The 19,372-nt window shown below is 37.3% G+C and overlaps 1 protein-coding gene across 17 annotated transcripts in view; it reads right to left on the bottom strand.

The window, feature by feature from the left end:
- Window positions 1-19,372, bottom strand: part of LOC133651013 (calcium-dependent secretion activator 1) — a 241,955-nt gene that overhangs the window by 9,368 nt on the left and 213,215 nt on the right. For all 17 annotated transcript variants that reach the window (XM_062048941.1, XM_062048932.1, XM_062048964.1 and 14 more), the window contains 6 exons: window positions 17,768-17,923; window positions 17,552-17,699; window positions 10,304-10,378; window positions 10,139-10,222; window positions 5,919-5,951; window positions 5,712-5,819 (listed from right to left, as the gene is read on the bottom strand). In XM_062048941.1, coding sequence (XP_061904925.1) covers window positions 5,712-5,819; window positions 5,919-5,951; window positions 10,139-10,222; window positions 10,304-10,378; window positions 17,552-17,699; window positions 17,768-17,923 — 604 coding nt within the window. The remainder of the gene's footprint in view (window positions 1-5,711; window positions 5,820-5,918; window positions 5,952-10,138; window positions 10,223-10,303; window positions 10,379-17,551; window positions 17,700-17,767; window positions 17,924-19,372) is intronic.

The raw sequence follows: 19,372 nt of genomic DNA, 5'->3' as shown, positions 1-19,372 counted from the left end.
GAACAAGGTTTATAATGCAAAAACTCATCAACTGTATTTTGCAATACAGTAATAATAATCTAAATACTTACTTTTGCCAGCAGACTGATGAGGACTTTTAAATCAATTTTAGTGCGTTCCGATTGGTGTCTTACCGTCTCATTCGGTCATTAGGTCCAACATTTACAACAAACAATAAGCATAATGATATAATCTCATATAATCAATAATAATAATAATCAATAATCTCAAAATACTCTAAAGTTAAGGTGAGGTACTTCTGAATTGTAAAACATGTATGTCATATTGTAAAATATAATTAAAAAAATACAAATAAAGTCTATACCCCCCACCCCGCCAAGTAAACACCTTTTCTCTATTAAAACTCTGCTACTCTCTGTAGTTTAGTTAATAGTCGTAGTCATTAAAATGATGAAATGCGGTTTATTCTGTTTTTTTTCTATAAAGACTATTTGGGAAAACTCTAGCTTATTTAAATGTTTTTACGTAATGTTTAAAATCATTGTCATTCCACAGTGTCTAATTGGCTACAATGTTGCCTCCAGAGCCAACTGTGTTATTGTCATATTCAAAAGAATACAGATTTTAAAAAATATCCTTTCATTTCACTCGATAATATATGACATTATTGTTTGACTTTTATTGAGTCGTCTCTCGTTTATCGCTGTTAATTGGTAAATTAATTTCTGTCAAATACAAATTATGAATCATTAGGGATATAACGATGTGAAAATTTCATATCACGGTTGTTGTCACCAAAATAATCATGGTGATCGTTATTATCACAGTAGTGTTGAAAGTGCTCAAAAAGTATTCATACACACTTATAACCAAGTTTTATTTAAAAAATTAAACACAATAATCAAATAGCCACACAATATACTTTCTTTGCGGAAAAAATACGTTATATAATAATACTGTTCTGGCTACTTGAGTCATATTATTTTTATTTGAGTGTTTAAATATGTTTATCTTCTTCCGTTTTATTTTTGTAAAGTAAAAAAAAAAATTTGGGCTAAATAAAAAACGTGTGTTTGGCACGTCATGTCCAGTTTATTTGACGTCACGCAAATAATGTTGTCATATTCTTTTGCGTATCGACCGATCTCTGTCTAAGAAAGCACACTCTGTAGGTTTAATGTCCACAATTGAAGCTCTTAGACGCTCAGACAGTAATGTGTTTGTATAAATTTAGATTGGGGAATGTCAATTTCTTAATGGGGAAAGACGTTAATGTCTCTTTTATTCATGCTAGCAATTAAACTAGGTAGATCTAGCTTGCTTGTCCAGGAAATGAGCAGTTTTACTGTTCCGTGAGTTTATCAAAGTGTTATAAGTCACGGTTTTACGATCATTTTAATACTAAACAGCAAAACAGAAGTTTACGGTTTATCATCACACCCTTTACCGTTACATCTCTATGAAACATAAATCAAATATTTTCATAGCTAAAACATAAATCCTGTGATCTTCTAAATATGGTTATTATTATTATGAATATGATGATAATTCATGACAGTTTGGTCTTTGTTCGTTATTTCCTGTGTTCTGTATCATTTCCTGTCCAGGTGTTCTTATTTTGGTTCCACTTCCTGTTATACTGTTGGTTTTGCTACATCTTCACTTTGTTTAGTTTCCTGCCAGCACCTGTTTTCTATTACTAATCAAGTGTATTTAGGTTCACCTGTTGTTGCTACTAGCCAGCACTGGAATATTCTCTTTTGTCAGTGTACATTAGTTAGCCTTCTGCCACCACATGCCTTGTCTCTTTGTAATGTCGGCCGATTGGGTGACCCCAGGATGCAGAGACAGAAGGCGGTGCGCAGTATATATATATAGTGCAAATTTTTAAAAACTTTTTATTCGACCCCTTTTACCGTATTGCATTTGCACTATCTTGTTTAGCACACTCATTGTTTATGTTCTTTGTTTGTTTTTTTTGTTTTGCTTAGTTTTTGTTTTTGTTTTTTGTTTGCTCCATGCTTTTTTAATCTGTAAAGCACTTTGGTTCAATCTAAAAAGTTGTTGAAAATGTGCTATATTAATAAAGTTGACTTGACTTGACATATATTTAATATAATTACTTTTATACAGTATGTGGCCCTATGTCATTTACCGTATTTTTCGGATTATAAATCGCTCCAGAGTATAAATCGCACCGGCCGAAAATGCATAATAAAGAAGGAAAAAAAAAATATGTAAGTCGCACTAGAGTATAAGTCGCGTTTTTTGGGAAATGTATTTGATAAAATCCAACACCAAGAATAGAAATTTGAAAGGCAATTTAAAATAAATAAAGAACAGGCTGAATAAGAGTATGTTATATGACGTATCAATAACCAACTGAGAACGTGCTTGGTATGTTAACGTAACATATTATGGTAAGAGTCATTCAAATAACTATAACATATAGAACATGCTATATGTTTACCAAACAATCTGTCACTCCTAATCGCTAAATCCGATGAAATCTTCTTCCTCTCTGCCAACTCCAAAGGTAGACAATGCGCCGTAATGTGTTAATAATTTCACACATAAATCGCTCCAGAGTATAAATCGCACCCCCGGCCAAACTATGAAAAAAACTGCGATTTATAATCCGGAAAATACGGTACTTTTATTTTTAGAATGAATACCATTGATGATTATTTTCCACTCTAAAATGAAAAATGTCTTTAAACAAATACAAAATTGTCAATAATACTTATATTTTCAGATTGCATTGTGGAGGGAGCAGTACACACACACACACACACCACACACACACACACACGCACACATACACACACACACACACACACACACACACACACACACACACACACACACACACACACACACACACACACACACACACACACACACACACACACAAGAAGTGCTGTAAAAAGAGCTTTGAGCTAAAATAGATTTTGGTCCCTTAAGTGAAGCCACTGCAGGTTTTTTTCCTCCGGAGGGGACAGCAGGAATGGTGTTAATCAGAGGAGACCAAAAGGGTTGAAATAAGAGAGATCAAGTAGAGTCAGTGCAACAGCGAAGGATGGCTTTCACGTGCATGCAGGAAATGGAAAAGCATTCAGATGAGAAGCAAAAACAACAGAAAGAAAGACTGACACCCTGAAGTCACTGGGAAAAGAGCAGCATCAAATCACCAGAGAAAAGAGAACATGACTCGGAGCGTTCTGGGGACCACATGAGGACGCCGGGAGGACGTGAGGACACAGACAAAGGAGGGGCCGAGCGTGGGCCTCCTCACACACAAAAGCAGAGAAAAAAAAATAGAAATCATAGATTTATTGAGCTCCCGCACAACAATTCTGAGTGCGAACCGACTGACTTCCTGGCAACGCACCTGCAGAGATGTGCGTCTAGGAACAATGAGGTGAAAGCACACACAACACACAGTATGTGTCTTCAGAACCACACATGGAGGACACATCACTGTAATGTCTCCTTCAGGATTATCTTGTTCTAAGTCAGTGCTCTCAACACTCTAAGTCTGCCTGAACCAGGGGTGTCCAACTCAAATCATTGTCTGCTTCTGAATGGTATGAATTATGGAATAATACAGTCAAACCTCGTACGGCCAAAACAGATCAAACTACTTTAACTGTGAATCATTCTGTGAAATGTGTTGGAGACTCGATCTCTGTTTTGTTTTTTTAAATGTGTCCGCATCATTTAACCTCTTGAGTCAAGAGCTTAACTTAATTAATTATTGTGACCACTAGGTGTCATCAAAAAACAATTACCACTCCACTTCAACTTAAATACAGCATGAGTCCATTCCAGATGGTTAATAATAAATAGGTTAGTGTTTTTCATACCTACCATTAAGTATAGAGATGTCCGATAATGGCTTTTTTGCCGATATCCGATATTGTCCAACTCTTAATTACCGATTCCGATATCAACCGATACCGATATATACAGTCGTGGAATTAACACATTATTATGCCTAACTTTGTTGTGATGCCCCGCTGGATGCATTAAACAATGTAACAGGGTTTTCCAAAATAAATCAACTCAAGTTATGGAAAAAAATGCCAACATGGCACTGCCATATTTATTATTGGCTTTTAACCCAGCATGAGACTTTAAACTGTTTTTTTAACTTTTTTAACTGTTTTTAACTTTTAACTGCTTTTTATCTAACAAATTGTTCTTAGGGTAATTCTGTATTTGCTTTTTTAATGTGTATTTTACTTCTGTTTTAAATTTAATTTTTTAGTCTGTCCTTTGCCTTTATTTCTTTGTGGTGTACAGCCATTTGTTTTTCAACTGTGGTTGTTTTTAAAGGGCTTTATAAATAAAGTTGGTATGGTATGGTATGGTATTGAAGTCACAAAGTGCATTATTTTTTTTAACATGCCTCAAAACAGCAGCTTGGAATTTGGGACATGCTCTCCCTGAGAGAGCATGAGGAGGTGGAGGTGGGCGGGGGGAGGGGGTGTATATTGTAGCGTCCCGGAAGAGTTAGTGCTGCAAGGGGTTCTGGGTATTTGTTCTGTTGTGTTTATGTTGTGTTACGGTGCGGATGTTCTCCCGAAATGTGTTTGTCATTCTTGTTTGGTGTGGGTTCACAGTGTGGCGCATATTTGTAACAGTGTTAAAAGTTGTTTATACGGCCACACTCAGTGTGACCTGTATGGCTGTTGACCAAGTATGACTGGCATTCACTTGTGTGTGTGAAAAGCCGTAGATATTATGTGATTGGGCCGGCACGCAAAGGCAGTGCCTTTAAGGTTTATTGGCGCTCTGTACTTCTCCCTACGTCCGTGTACACAGCGTTTTAAAAAGTCATACATTTTACTTTTTGAAACCAATACCGATCATTTTGAAACTGATACCGATAATTTAAGATATTACATTCTAAAGCATTTATCGGCCGATAATATAGGCAGTCCGATATTATCGGACATCTCTAATTAAGTATGTAGTGTTTTTCATACCTATTGTTCTCTGTTTGACTAATTTCACCTTTTCTAACATTCCACTCTACAAAATAATAAAAGTATACATGATTCCTTTTGGTATAATATCAGATCAATATCGATATAGGTCAATACTCAAGGCCCCAATATCAGTATCGTATTAGAAGTGAAAAAGTTTAAATCGAGACACCTAATATATGCATTACATTCATCATTCATATGTAATTCACAAAACTATTAATATTCTTTAGAAAATATTCATTTTAATTGGATTTAAATGATTTATTTTGGGAGAATTGGATTCAGCCTTCCTACAACTCGGTTTTCGTCTGATCTTTTGGAACGGATTACCAACAATGGCCGACATATTTTGGTCATAAAAACAGGTTTGGGACCCGCAGGCCACACCTCGGACACCCCCAAGCTGAACTAAATTGGTGTTGTGTTGCTGACATGTGCATGCATGTAATATCATGTTGTTCTTGCCAGAGAGCACTGCTTCATATAATCCTTTTTTTTTTGGAGGATGCTTTTATGGACTCTTTGTAAATTGTTTTTGTTCATAGACAAAGGCCCAAAAGCACTGTGGCAATGCAAACCAGAATGCAGAGGGCAGCAGCTGAGACTGATAGATGAAGAAGAGGAGAGAAAGACAGACACAAACACATTTCCTGCTCTGGAAATATCAAATGGGACTTATCCCTCTAAGCTCGGTTGTTTTGCCACATTTTGTAGGCCCCTCCCTTGCTTGAGCGGAGGAGACGGCATCTTACTTACATCAAATAACCTTTCTATATACACCTCCTCATTGACCTTATCACGCAGCATATCCTGAGAGTGGCGCACAAAGGTCACGTAGCCGTCAGCCACGTCCATGCCGGGTTTCTGCGGAAACAAGCACACAACTGGCTGACTTACTGCTCCACAAAGCAACATGGCAGAGTCAGCAGCACAAAGTCATAAGGTGTCCAGGCTGGCACTTACAGGTACGTCCACATACTTGGATGCAGCTTTCACCTGAAAACACAACAAAAAACAGAACAAAAAAATAAAATGGGTTTTTAGAAATACACTTTCCAATGTGTTGTATAAGTATGACACATGAAGTATAACACATGGTGGTACTTGTGCTTAGGGATGTCCTGATTAACTTTTTTGGCATCAGATCCAACCCGATAGCGATTCCCAATCCGATACTTTGATAAAAGATGAAAGAACTACACATGTTTTACAGTGTGTTACTAAAGTACACACAATAACACATTTTTATAAAACATATCTTATTACATGTAGAATTTGCTAGTGCTGTTGTAAATCCTACAATGTATCACATTTGTGGTGTTGAATGCTACATAATGTTTTTAACAAAATAAAGTGTCTGGTGCACAATAACTTAAAGTACCAGTAGAATAGAACAACAAGGGTCTTCTATATTGAAGCTATTATCACATCTATCTGAATTCTGACACCAAAAACACTTACAAAGTTTGTGAATAAATAGATATGATCAAAATACAAACCCCATTGCCATATGAGTTGGGAAATTGTGTTAGATGTAAATATAAACGGAATACAATGATTTGCAAATCCTTTTCAACCCATATTCAATTAAATGCACTACAAAGACAAAATATTTGACGTTCAAACTTTTTTGCAAATAATAATTAACTTAGAATTTCATGGCTGCAACACGTGCCAAAGTAGTTGGGAAAGGGCATGTTCACCACTGTGTTACATGGCCTTTCCTTTTAACAACACTCAGTAAACGTTTGGGAACTGAGGAGACACATTTTTTAAGCTTCTCAGGTGGAATTCTTCTTGACCCTCGCCCCATCCTTGTTCGTGAATGACTGAGAATTTCATGGAATCTACTTTTATACCCAATCATGGCACCCACCTGTTCCCAATTTGCCTGTTCACCTGTGGGATGTTCCCAATAAGTGTTTGATGAGCATTCCTCAACTTTATCAGTATTTATTGCCACATTTCCCAACTTCTTTGTCACATGTTGCTGGCATCAAATTCTAAAGTTAATGATTATTTGCAAAAAAAAAAAAAGTTTATCAGTTTGAACATCAAATATGTTGTCTTTGTAGCATATTCAACTGAATATGGGTTGAAAATGATTTGCAAATCATTGTATTCCGTTTATATTTACAGCTAACACAATTTCCCAACTCATATGGAAACGGGGTTTGTAGTATCAATCTCACAGAGATTCCTGAGCCATTTTGAGAGTTAACGAGCATGCCAGTCACGTGATCCGTGACGTAGCATTAGGAACCAGAGATCCCTTCCCCGTCAAAAATGCTAATCAAGCAGACTTTCTGAGAGCCAACAACGATTACTTCGGAAAAAATTATGATATACAACCTTATATTTTTGAGCCCGAAAACAAGAAGGAGAATTAATACGTTTTAGAAGCCGAGTGCTAAACAGATGCAGCTTTATTAAAACACTATAGCATTAGCAGCATTGCTCGGTGCTAAACATATAAACTAACCAGAATAAACCAGAATTAAGCAAACACTTAGTGCACAATTTCCTCCCTTGCTGGGATGCCGACCGACGGCACGCTCACATAATCCAGTTTAAATAAAGAATCAATCACAATCCTCCCGAAGAGTAAAACAATGTTGTCGCAATTTCGTCTTTTTCACCATCTCGAAGGATGACCAAATCGATCAGCCTCTTGGACCATGGCTATATGTGTCTACTACCAGCTGAGAGATGCATGAATTATGATCTAGAATTTACTTTTCGCAAGTTTAAGACCAAGCAGAAGCAGCCGTGTGTCAACAATAGCAGTGTAAGCTAGCATTAACTCACCACTATCAATATAAATAGTCTGTCTGCGTTAGCGCTTATAATAACAATATCACTCATATTTGGTTAATTTTCAGGTCACGACATGTAAATGCATTATTGTTGGCGGTTTCTGGATGTTTTAAGAGGGTATAATGGCAGGGGTCCCCAAACTTTTTGACTCGGGGGCCGCATTGGGTTAAAACAATTTGGCCCGGGGCCGGGCTGTATATATACATATATATATATATATATATATATATATATATATATATATATATATATATATATATATATATATATATACATACATACATACATACATATATATATATATATATATATATATATATATATATATATATATATATATATATATATAACACTGTAAATGTGTTCACGTTCGAAATAAACTAAACTTACGCAAAAAAACATGTTACGCATAAATCATATAGCCTACTATCATATTCAATACACAAAGTAGAAAATCCTGACATGTAATGCATTATATTGTGCCAAGCAAATACCAGCCCATATGTATTTGATGCACATACAGTACCAGAAACCACAATTAGCCGTGCTAATGTTGGAACCCCCTTTCCTCAGCGTATCTGCATTTTGAGAACGAAATAGGCAGTGACACTACCCATATCCACATAGGTTTTATTTGTTGAAAATATATTTTGCCCTGTCAGTTGGATCAGTTGGAGTTAGCATGCTAAGCATTTGTTGCACGAAGCTTTGTTAGACAAGATCATAGACTATATTGGACAATATAGTTTACATACAAAATGTCCATTTCCATTTATTACAAGTAATAGGAAAACGTAAATGCCTGACTTACCTATCAAGGAGGAAATTAGCAAGTTTGGCGTCAGATGAAAAAATCTTCTCCGCCTTCAATCCTCTCAATCTTTGAAAGGCACCCCCGATACAAATCCTTGTTTTGTTCCTGGCTTTGTCATGAATTAGTTGAGAATCTTAACGACGCCTTTTAGATTTACTAAGGTCTGACATGTTTAGTAACTTTACCAGTGGCATTAGATAGACAAAGAGGGCGGGGCGTAACTGGCAACCGGGATGTGACACACTCACATATTTTTTAATTGGTCAAACGGTGGAGGGCGGAACATCGAAATTAAAACAATAACAAGAATTTGGGGCTGTAAATCTAATTTTAAAATGAGCATAGCCTTGCTACCTAGTTTTGGACATGAAAGTAACAGATTTAGTATCATATTGATTGATGATAAATGAGCTTGTAATGACCTCATCAATGACATCAGTCACTCTATAATACTTTTGGACCAGCCAGGACACCTGTTTTGACAGCAACAGTAAGTTATTGTTCAGTATTGTGTGCAGTACTTATACAAATTAAAGTTTATTTTAGGGTGTGATGTGAATGTTCTTTTATTTTTCTTCACTTCTTTAGTAGAGCCAATTGTTGCTGACCGTTGCTTTAACAAACAGTGAACTTTGTTGTTGTCACAAATATACTGTAAAAACAAGTTAACAAGTTCAAATTGCAAAGGAAAGTAAAATTTAACATTTATACTAATATGGTTTACCAACTTTTCTTACCTATTGGTACCTTCCATCCATCCATTTTCTACCGCTTATCCCTTTTGGGGTCGCGGGGGGCGCTGGAGCCTATCTCAGCTACAATCGGGCGGAAGGCAGGGTACACCCTGGACAAGTCGCCACCTCATCGCAGGGCTATTGGTACCTATGTTTGTGTATTTAGGAATTATTTGCGTAATCCCTGAAAATGTGAACTCAAACCATGGATATGAAACCAGTGATATTTTTAAAACAATCTTGCCTTCCTTCATACTTCCTCCAAATGAGCCAATTGGAATTTGAGTAGCTAGTGATGCATTTTTCGCTAGTTATGTCAGCTGATATCTCCATATATGGTAAAGGTTTACCCATGGAGCTTAGTGCGAGTCCGCCATTGTAGTCCGATGCTGTAGTAAGTAAATTTCTTCTTCTTCTCTATCCTCTTGTTGTGGGGCAGACTGGCTCGTACATACACTGTTTCCATTTCTAATACAAAGCAGCGTATAATTCGAACTTATATCCGTCAGTAGAGTCTAGACTCCATATAGAAGCGCTTTCAACTACAACATGGCTGACGGGGAGAAGACGCTGTCAAACTGGAGGCGCGTAAATAAGACCGACCTGAAAAGATGGTCAGAAAGTGGCTTTAAGATGGTGTGTAAAACATATCTATGCAAGTTTTACCAAAGTTCCACCATTACATGTTATGTAGACCACAAGGAAGTGTTTTATATGTCGAAAATTATCATTAAATGACCCCTTTAAGCATATTTTTAAATCTGACCATTTAGTTTCTAAACTTGACAGTTTTAATGGAACAAAAAAGTTCATCTCACCGTAAAAGAGAGGAATGAGGAGAAGAGCGTGCCTTCATCATATCTGGATATCTTGGCCAGGACGCTCTCCAGAATGGCAACAAACTAGGAATTATGGAAGACAACGAGTATAATCGAGCAATTTCCTCTCATGATCAATTCTTGAGGCAATGTGTGACCTCTCACCTTTGCAACAAGGAGCTGGATCATGTCCTTCACGCTTTCCTCAATCAGCTCGTCAATTTGCGAGTGGAACTGCTTCTGCAAAGTCGGAGATGGAGTGGATAGAAATATCAAACCACAAGTCCCTTTTATGGAAAAGTGACTTTTTAAGGAGTTCCTAACAGTAATATATAATTAGTTATATAATTAGTAATAAATGATGCCCCTTTTTCAAATTGCTTCTTTTCATGACATCAGGAACGACATACCAGCTCTAAATAGCGAGATGGGCCCAACCCCGTTATAAACCCACTACTTCACGGAGGACAGCTTTGTAAAAGTGTTAAGAAGGCTTCACTACACATCATGAAATACTGCTTTAAGCTCTGCCAACTACCTGTCGGTCAGTTACAGACATGGGAGCTGTGTCTTTGATCATTGTGTGAATGCTCCAAAGCATTCACACATATGGTTTTCTACACCAAAATTCATCTATTTATTATTATTCCTCTACTTCTTCTTCTCCAGATTTTGGCACGCTCTACCTTCCACATTTTTCATTCGATTCACACTGCTCCAACTTCAAACTGTTCAGCCTATTTGGAATCGCGGGCTTTCCCTGGACAAATTCCAAAAATTCCCAGATTTCCCAGAATTCCAGGTTTTCCGGGACATTTTTCCCATTCAAAATGAATTCGCCATTTTTCAGACTTCCACCAATTTCACATTTTTCAACCTATTCAAACCATTCCATCTTCAACACATTCCACCATTCTGGAAGTTTAAACTTTCCTTTTTCCAAGTTCAAAAAAATTCCAGGATTTTCCAGAGCTCCTGGTTTTCCAAAGCCCTATTTACACCCTTTTTTCTGGCGACTACTCCACCATTTGTCAACGCATTTTAACCGTTCCACCGTCAAAACATTCCTATTAATTAGGAAAAAAAATGAAGTTGTTTTTTGAACTGGAAAAATTCCCGGTTTTCCCGACATTCGAGGAATTCCGTTATACCGTTTTTCAATTCAACATGTTACGACCTCAACATTTCATCTTATTCAGACCATTCAAGTTTTTTTACCGTTTTCAAAAAAAATCCCACTTTACCCGAAATTCCCAATTGTTTGGGAAATTCCCATTGAAATCAATGGGACATTCTTCAAAGTTCCACAATCACCACATTTTTCAACCGATTCAAACCATTCCGCCTTCAAGATATACAGCCTGTTCACGAATTGTGTGCTCTACTTCAACAATTAGTAATTTTGAAGTTCAACTTCAGCATTGGAGCATTCACACGTAATTCCTACAGGAATTGCTTCTTCTAGTTTAGTTTTACTTCAGTAAATACGCTAACCCAGCATGATGTGGCTCAGATAGCTAGTCTAGTGTCAGGGTGTCTCAATCCAATATCGATATTAGACATAAATCCTTTTGCCCAAGACAATTGTTATGTGGACTAAATTAAACAAACAGGCCAAACGTCAAACTGGAAAAGGAGAAAACAAAGAAAAAGTAACATATTAAACACAAAGTGCTTAATTCTGAAACTCAATGGGCTGTATTTTGTTTACATGTACTTCCTGTCCCGCTCTACCCTTATCAAGGCAATGTTGCTGCACCTTTGCTCTGGCACTTGGTAAAAAGTGCAGAGCTTTGGAGTATCGGAGATGACATGGTTAGACAACAACACAGCACAGTTGGTGGAAGAGGAAAGCAGCACTAACAGCCATACAGGAGGAAGCTGCAATAAACACGCACTCGGTGGAATTCAGGGTGACCCCCTCCATCCATCCATTTTCTACCGCGGTCGCGGGGGGTGCTGGAGCCTATCTCAGCTGCATTCGGACATGTATGTTAATCCATTTTAAAGCTGATTTCAAACTTGCAGTAATGGTTGTTGATAGTCTTGCTGTTGGGTGTGATTCCTATGCATGACTTCTGTTGTCAGTGAACAGATATCATTTGACGCCCAAGATATTTTTATCCTATACATAAATGATTTTGTAAACTCCTCCGAAACTTTTCATAAAATAATTTTTGCTGATGATACAAATTTGTTTACCTCACACAGGAGCCTACACGATCTACAAGTAACTGTCAATTCAGAGCTTGTGAAAGTGGATTCCTGGTTCAAATGCAATAAACTCTCACTTAATGTTAATAAAACAAATTTTATTTTATTTCATTCTAATAAAAAACGGACAAATACTGAGCACTGCCATATCAACATCAATGGGCAGGAAATACAGAGAGTGCACTCCACAAAATTCCTGGGGGTCATCATTGACGAATACCTCAATTTCAAATGTCACATTAGCCATCTGTTAAACAAAGTATCCAAATATGTTGGCCTGTTCTTTCACCTTCGTCATTATCTTCCTCTGTATGCTCTACTTACCCTATATAAAACTCTCTTTGAACCACATCTTAACTACTGTAATGTCATCTGGTGTAACACCTTCCCTACCTACCTTCACAAATTAGAATCCATGCAAAAGAAAATCATACGGGCCCTGTCATGGTCCAAGTTTAATGCCCCCACTCGACATCTATTCCATAATTATCATCTCTTAAGACTGACAAGAGTTCAATATTTATCAAAATGCTTGTTTAACCTATCAAGTCATTCACAGGCTGAATCTTAGGCTCTGTAGCTTGGTTCCTATCTATCATCCCCAGCATGCCCACAACACTCGTAACTTAGATCTGATATCAGGTAAACATCGTCTACTGGCTTGTACCGCTCGAAGTGTTGTATGCAGGGGACCAAAGATTTGGAACCGGCTTAATGAGAGCCTCAAGATGCTGTATCCATTCTCCAACTTCAAAAAGAAACTGAAAACTTACCTATTAACCACCTATCTTTAATGCCTCATGTGGGGTTGACTACTGTTGGGTTTTGCATGGTTGAATGAATGTATGTGTGTATGTGTATGCATGCTTTAGTACTGTTATCTTGTGTTTATCATATAGCGTTGTTGTTTTTTGTTGTTGTTGTGCTTGCTACCATGTTTCATCATTCCATGTATATACTGTCCTCTGGACCCCCTGTCAAAAGCTTCTTCTAGCTTATTTGGGGGACCCTTTCACTTACCAACATCTTTAAATGATATTCACTACTATTGTAATTGTTCTATGGTATTGTGAATAAACTTGAAACGAAACTTGAAACTATAGTGGTGACAAAATAATAACTAAAACTTCTAAATGTAGTGCAATTTACCGTTGGTTGCTGGAAACTACCATGCGAGCTGCATATTAATCATGCTGGTTTTATTTTTGTCACTGATCCCTACTTTTACTGGAATTGAGAAAAAACTATAAACATTTAATGAAGTGTAATCATTTCTCTGAGGCCATTTTTTAGTTTGCACAGTTGGACCGGTGTTATTGTTAAAGGCCGGAAATGCTGGTGCGTAAAAAAAGAGCTCTTGACGGCGGTCGCGTAGGAACAAGACTCCTCTAGACGAGGCTGTTGACAACATAAAGTGCCTCTTGACTTTCTGCTTCGCTTGCACTACATGTTACAAGACCCTCGTTACAATACTTTACTATTTGGAGGGCTTTAACACTGACTTATCTGCGATGAAAAGTGTCACTCTCAATGACAGAAAGCAATGCTCCTGCTGACTGCTGCTGTTGTACAACACCTAATTTGCCAACACTTAGAAAAAGCTTGACAGTTGACACCTTTGGTAGTTTTGATTAAACTGTTTTTTTTCCCGCCTTCTCTTCTGCGCTTTATTTGTATATGAAACTCTCAAAACCCCGCTTTAGAACGTCTCCAGCAATTAAATCTGCACATGCGCAGGAACATGGAATAGTTCATAGTGGGAGAAGGGAGAGGGAGCTGCTGAAACTATAATGATTGATTGATCAATTTGGTGTTTTTTCAAGGCCACAAATTAAGATAAAAATAAATAAATATGTGTTTTTAATATAATGCATCTTTATAGATCATATTTATGAGACATTTTGGGGGCCCCAGGCTGTGTTTGCCTCTTGCTAAGTTTGCTTCTGACTACAGACTTTTTCAAATAACTACTCACCTGCTCTAAAGACTTTAAATATAGTATTGAGGTTTTATTGTTATTTATTTAAAAGTAAACTTCCCTAATAGGTGTGCAGAGAGTGTTTCATTATACATTCATTTGTATTTACCTATTTTCTTATTTTATTCAATGTTTTTATTTGTACTCGCTGCAATTTGGCCCCCCGTCCTGCAGATTGCGTCCTAAGCAGCTGCCTGTGTCGCCGGTCGGCTAAATACATCTCTTGCAAAGCATGCCCTGCTCCTATGTTTGTATTTACAGTATGATGGAGAAATGTGAATGATGTCATCAGTGACTAGCCAACCTTAAAAAACTGGAGTTGTGCAACCCTTAACGGCAAAGTTGAATAGCCAGTTAACATCTAAATGTTTTCCAATAAGCACACAAGGTTGGACTTTTCTTCTATTTTAGTCAAGACGTTTACAAAAGGTAAACATGGTAGGCCATAGGCTACTGGAGCTAGCAGCTACACAACAGCTAAGCACTCATTAGCACGCAAGCTAAACATACGTAGTAATAATCTAATAATATTGCAGTCTAAAAAGCACATTTTTCAATATAAGCAAGTACTAAATAATTAGATGCATATTACACATTCAAAGTCTGCGAGGCAAAAGCGTATTAGAAAATATCCAGTAACAAATGTGTCTGCATCATTCAACTTACTGCATCATGAACCTAACTTAATTATTGTGACCACTTGTTATTGTCACCAAAAACAATTACTACTCAACTTCAACCGAAACATAGCCTAAATCCATTCCAGACGGTTAATAATAAATAGTTCAGTGTTTTTTATATTTACCATTGTTCTTTGTTTTGACTAACTTCACCTGATCAAACCTTTTCTAAAATTCTACACTACAAAATAACAAAAGTATGTATGCTTCCTACTGATATCACATTTGATCAATATCGGTATTGGCCAATACTCAATATCGATATTGTATCAGAAGTGAATATGTTGCTAACGTTTGTGTCCTCCTATACTACACCTTAATATTACGTAGTTGTATGTAATATATGAACTCTATCACGTTGTTGTATGTAGTATATGACATCTATTACATTGCTGTATGTATGACATATATTATGTTGTTGTATGTGATACATGACATATTTTCCATTGTTATATGTGATATATGATATCTATTACATTGTTGTATCTGATGTATGAAATATATTATGTTGTTGTATGTGATATGACATATTTTATGTTGTATGTTATATATGAACTCTATCACGTTTTAGTATGATATATTAAATCTTTTACTTTGTTGTGTGTGATATATTACATTGTTGTAAGTGATATATGACATCTATTACGTTGTTGTATGCATGCCATCTATTACATTGTTGTACGTGATATATGACATATATTACATTGTTGTATTAATTATATATGACATATATCTATTGTGTTGCTGTATGTGATATATTACAAATTTTACATTGTTGTATGTGATATATGACATATATTATGTTGTTGTTTGTGATATATTACAACTATTACGTTGTTGTATGTGATATATGACAACCATTACGTTGTTGTATGTGATATATGAGATCTATCACGTTGTTGTATGTGATATATAACATCTATTATGTTGCTGTATAAGATATATGACATATTTTACATTGTTGTATGTGATACATGACATCTATTACATTGTCTTATGTATGACATCTATTATGTTATTGTAGATAGATAGATAGTACTTTATTGATTCCTTTGGGAGAGTTCCCTCAGGAAAATTTAATGTGATATATGCCATCTATCACGTTGTTGTATGTGATTTATGACATATTTTACGTTGTTGTATGTGATATAGGCCATCTATCACGCTGTTGCATGTGATTTATGACATCTATTACGTTGTTGTATGTGATATATTACATCTATTATGTTGCTGTATGTGATACATGACATCTATTACATTGTCTTATGTATGACATATATCATGTTGTTGTATGTGATATAGGCCATCTATCACGCTGTTGCATGTGATTTATGACATCTATTACGTTGTTGTATGTGATATATTACATCTATTATGTTGCTGTATGTGATACATGACATATATTACATTGTCTTATGTATGACATATATCATGTTGTTGTATGTAATATACTGTATGAAATCTGCTTCGTTGTTCTATGTGATGTATAACATATTTTGCATTGTTGTATGTGACATATGACATCTGTTATGTTGTTATATGTGATATATGAAATCTATTACCTTGTTGTCTGTGATATATGACAACTATTATGTTGTTGTATGTAATTTATCACATCTATTAAGTTGTTGTATGTGATATACAAAATCTATTAACTTGTTGTTTGTGATATATGACAACTATTATGTTGTTGTATGTAATTTATCACATCTATTAAGTTGTTGTAAGTAATATATAACATGGAGCCCAGAGGCTGCACATAATTGATGAAATGGGCATGGCTGTGTGTATTCGGACTTTGGCGATTTCTGAATTGAATCACAAACCGGATAACATCTCGGAGAAACATTTTGCTTTGCAAGGCAAAATTATGATTAATATGAGAGCCAGAACGGAGATATAAAGCAGACAAACGTATTGGAATGTGTCTGCCCACCCTAACCAAAACAATAAATTTCTACAATTTGGCTCCCTCTGCACCTGCCTTTGCAAGGTCATTCTGTAAACATACCTGGTGAGACCATTTCAGCGAAAGACGCTCTGAAATCCCTTTCCCCTCTTTCTTCAAAAACATGTGTTACATTTTTGACTCAGTTGAACGCCTGCCGTGTTATCGCGATGTCACTTTGCAGAATGGGGCTAAACGCTGTGGCGACTTCCAGGCTTATGGACTCGCACGTACCCCTGGACTACTACAATACAGATACAGATACACATACACTCCCTTCACCCAAAAGTGTGATGGAGAACAGAGCAGCGCCCCTGGCGGCTGCAGCTTGGGACCGGACAACTATTACGTTGGACACAGTTACAGTGTAAATATAAAAAGTTAATGAAGTGCTTTTTGAAGACACACACTCAGTCGTAGACAACCACAGCTCATTAGCAATAAACCTACACACACGAAACAAAAGCGATCCAGGTAAAGTATATTAAAACACTTTTAAATTGTCTACATTCACGCATCAGACTAGCACACTTCCAATACACTACTGCATGGAAATATACTATAATCAATAATATTTGTTTAGTTTTTTTTACCTCCTGGCCCATCTCCATCGCACACAGTTTGGCAGACTGGTCCTTGGCGTCCACCATCACGTTGAACATGGTGCATAAGGTTGGAGAAATGCGGAAATCTGTGGACTTGCTGCTCTTTGTGAGTTTGGACTCGAACGCCATCCTTGTGCTACATGAACACAAAGAGTGAGCACGCTCTCCTTCTGACCGTCCGACAGTCAACACAGCGCCACCTACCGCTTGACGCAGTTCTCAATCATGTTGCTAGACATGAGCTGGATGCGGCTCTCCAGGTGTTTGGCGAATTCCTCCTCGGGCCAGTGGAGGTCCCTGATGAAGGTCTGGAGGGCGTCCAGCTTCCAGAACAGGTCCTCGGATGTCCCAGAGCCGTTGCTGCCATTGAAGCAAACACAGATACAGGTCAAAGGTCATACCAGAAGGAGCGCGGGGGTCAGGGGAGGAAGTGTTGGGGTTTTGGGGGTGTTGCTCCTCTCCACCTGAAGACACATTGGAATTTTGGAACCGCACACGTCCAAATCAGTGCCTGGGTGGAGAGGAGCGGGTATTCTACTGTAACAAATCAATCAATAATCATGCCGCCTGCTATGATTATTGATCGGGGATGAGAGGTGGCCACATGCAGCTACAGCATTTTGTCACAAAGGGAATGGCGACATGAGAGAGGACATCTAAGACGATGGTCTGGTTAGCCTCTTAAATGTCTGATCACATGTCCTCTCTCAGCGTCCATGTCCCCAAGCTGTTAGGAAGGGAGAGGAAGGTGGTGGGTGGGGGGGAAAGAGGGTTGCTCAGGGGTCCTGGAAGAACCACCAGACAAAACCATGCAGACCTTTTTAGGTCTTGTTGAGACTGTTGGGAAACCTTCTTACTGTCTAACCCAATCAGACTCTCAGCGAGGCAAATGTCTGCAAACTGGACTTGGAAATGTTTTCAAAGTGATTTCTGCAACACTGCAGAGCCTCGGGCCAGCAACCAGCGTGTATTATGTATATACTGTATGCAGAAAGGTACAGTACATACAGAACTTTTCTTTCTCTTGGGTTCATCACACATACTCAAGCTCAACAGCATGCACCTTGAGACCAATGATATAATCTCCTCTCAGAGAGTCCTTGGCATGAACATGAAGACTTTTGACTTGTTGTGAGTCAGATTATTTTTTAGTAGAAAAGTAATTTCAAGCAGCAAATTGTAATGTCAGAATAGTAGAATAAATGTGGCAAATCGTTTGGATGGTGCACTGGCTGAAGACCAGCGTCAATCTACTTCAGTGGCTTTTAATAATGTTGGGCTTGTCAGGAGATATCTCGTGTTCTGTTAGGAGAGGGGTGTCCAAACGTTTTCCACCAAGAGCCAAATCCACTTCACTTGATATTCGTATGCTTTTGTTTTCTTGATTACATGCTAAAAGCAATTTAAATATAGGAGTGTCCTGATATAGCTTTGTTTTACTTGTGATGCAATGCAGCTATTGGAGCCTTGAGTTTTGGCCAGTACTGATACTGATATCAGCAGGAATCATACATACTTTACGCAGTTTGTAGTGTGGAATATGAAAAATGTTTTGATCATGTGAAATTAGTCAAACAGAGAACAATGGTAGGTATGAAAAACACTAACCTATTCATTATCAACCGTCCAGAATGGACTTATGCTGTTTTTAAGTTGAAGTGGAGAGGTAATATTTTTTGGTGGTCACAATAATTCATGAAGTTAAGCTCATTGCTACCACACAGTAATTTGAATAATGCGGACAAGTTTGTTACTGGATACTTACTTCTGCCTTGGAGACTTTGTAAGTGTAAGTAACATACTATAATC

Source organism: Entelurus aequoreus, linkage group LG01, assembly GCF_033978785.1.
Source record: "Entelurus aequoreus isolate RoL-2023_Sb linkage group LG01, RoL_Eaeq_v1.1, whole genome shotgun sequence".
NCBI lineage: Eukaryota > Metazoa > Chordata > Actinopteri > Syngnathiformes > Syngnathidae > Entelurus > Entelurus aequoreus.
The sequence above is the reverse complement of the archived record's forward strand: the minus strand, read 5'-3'. Positions and strand labels throughout refer to the sequence as shown.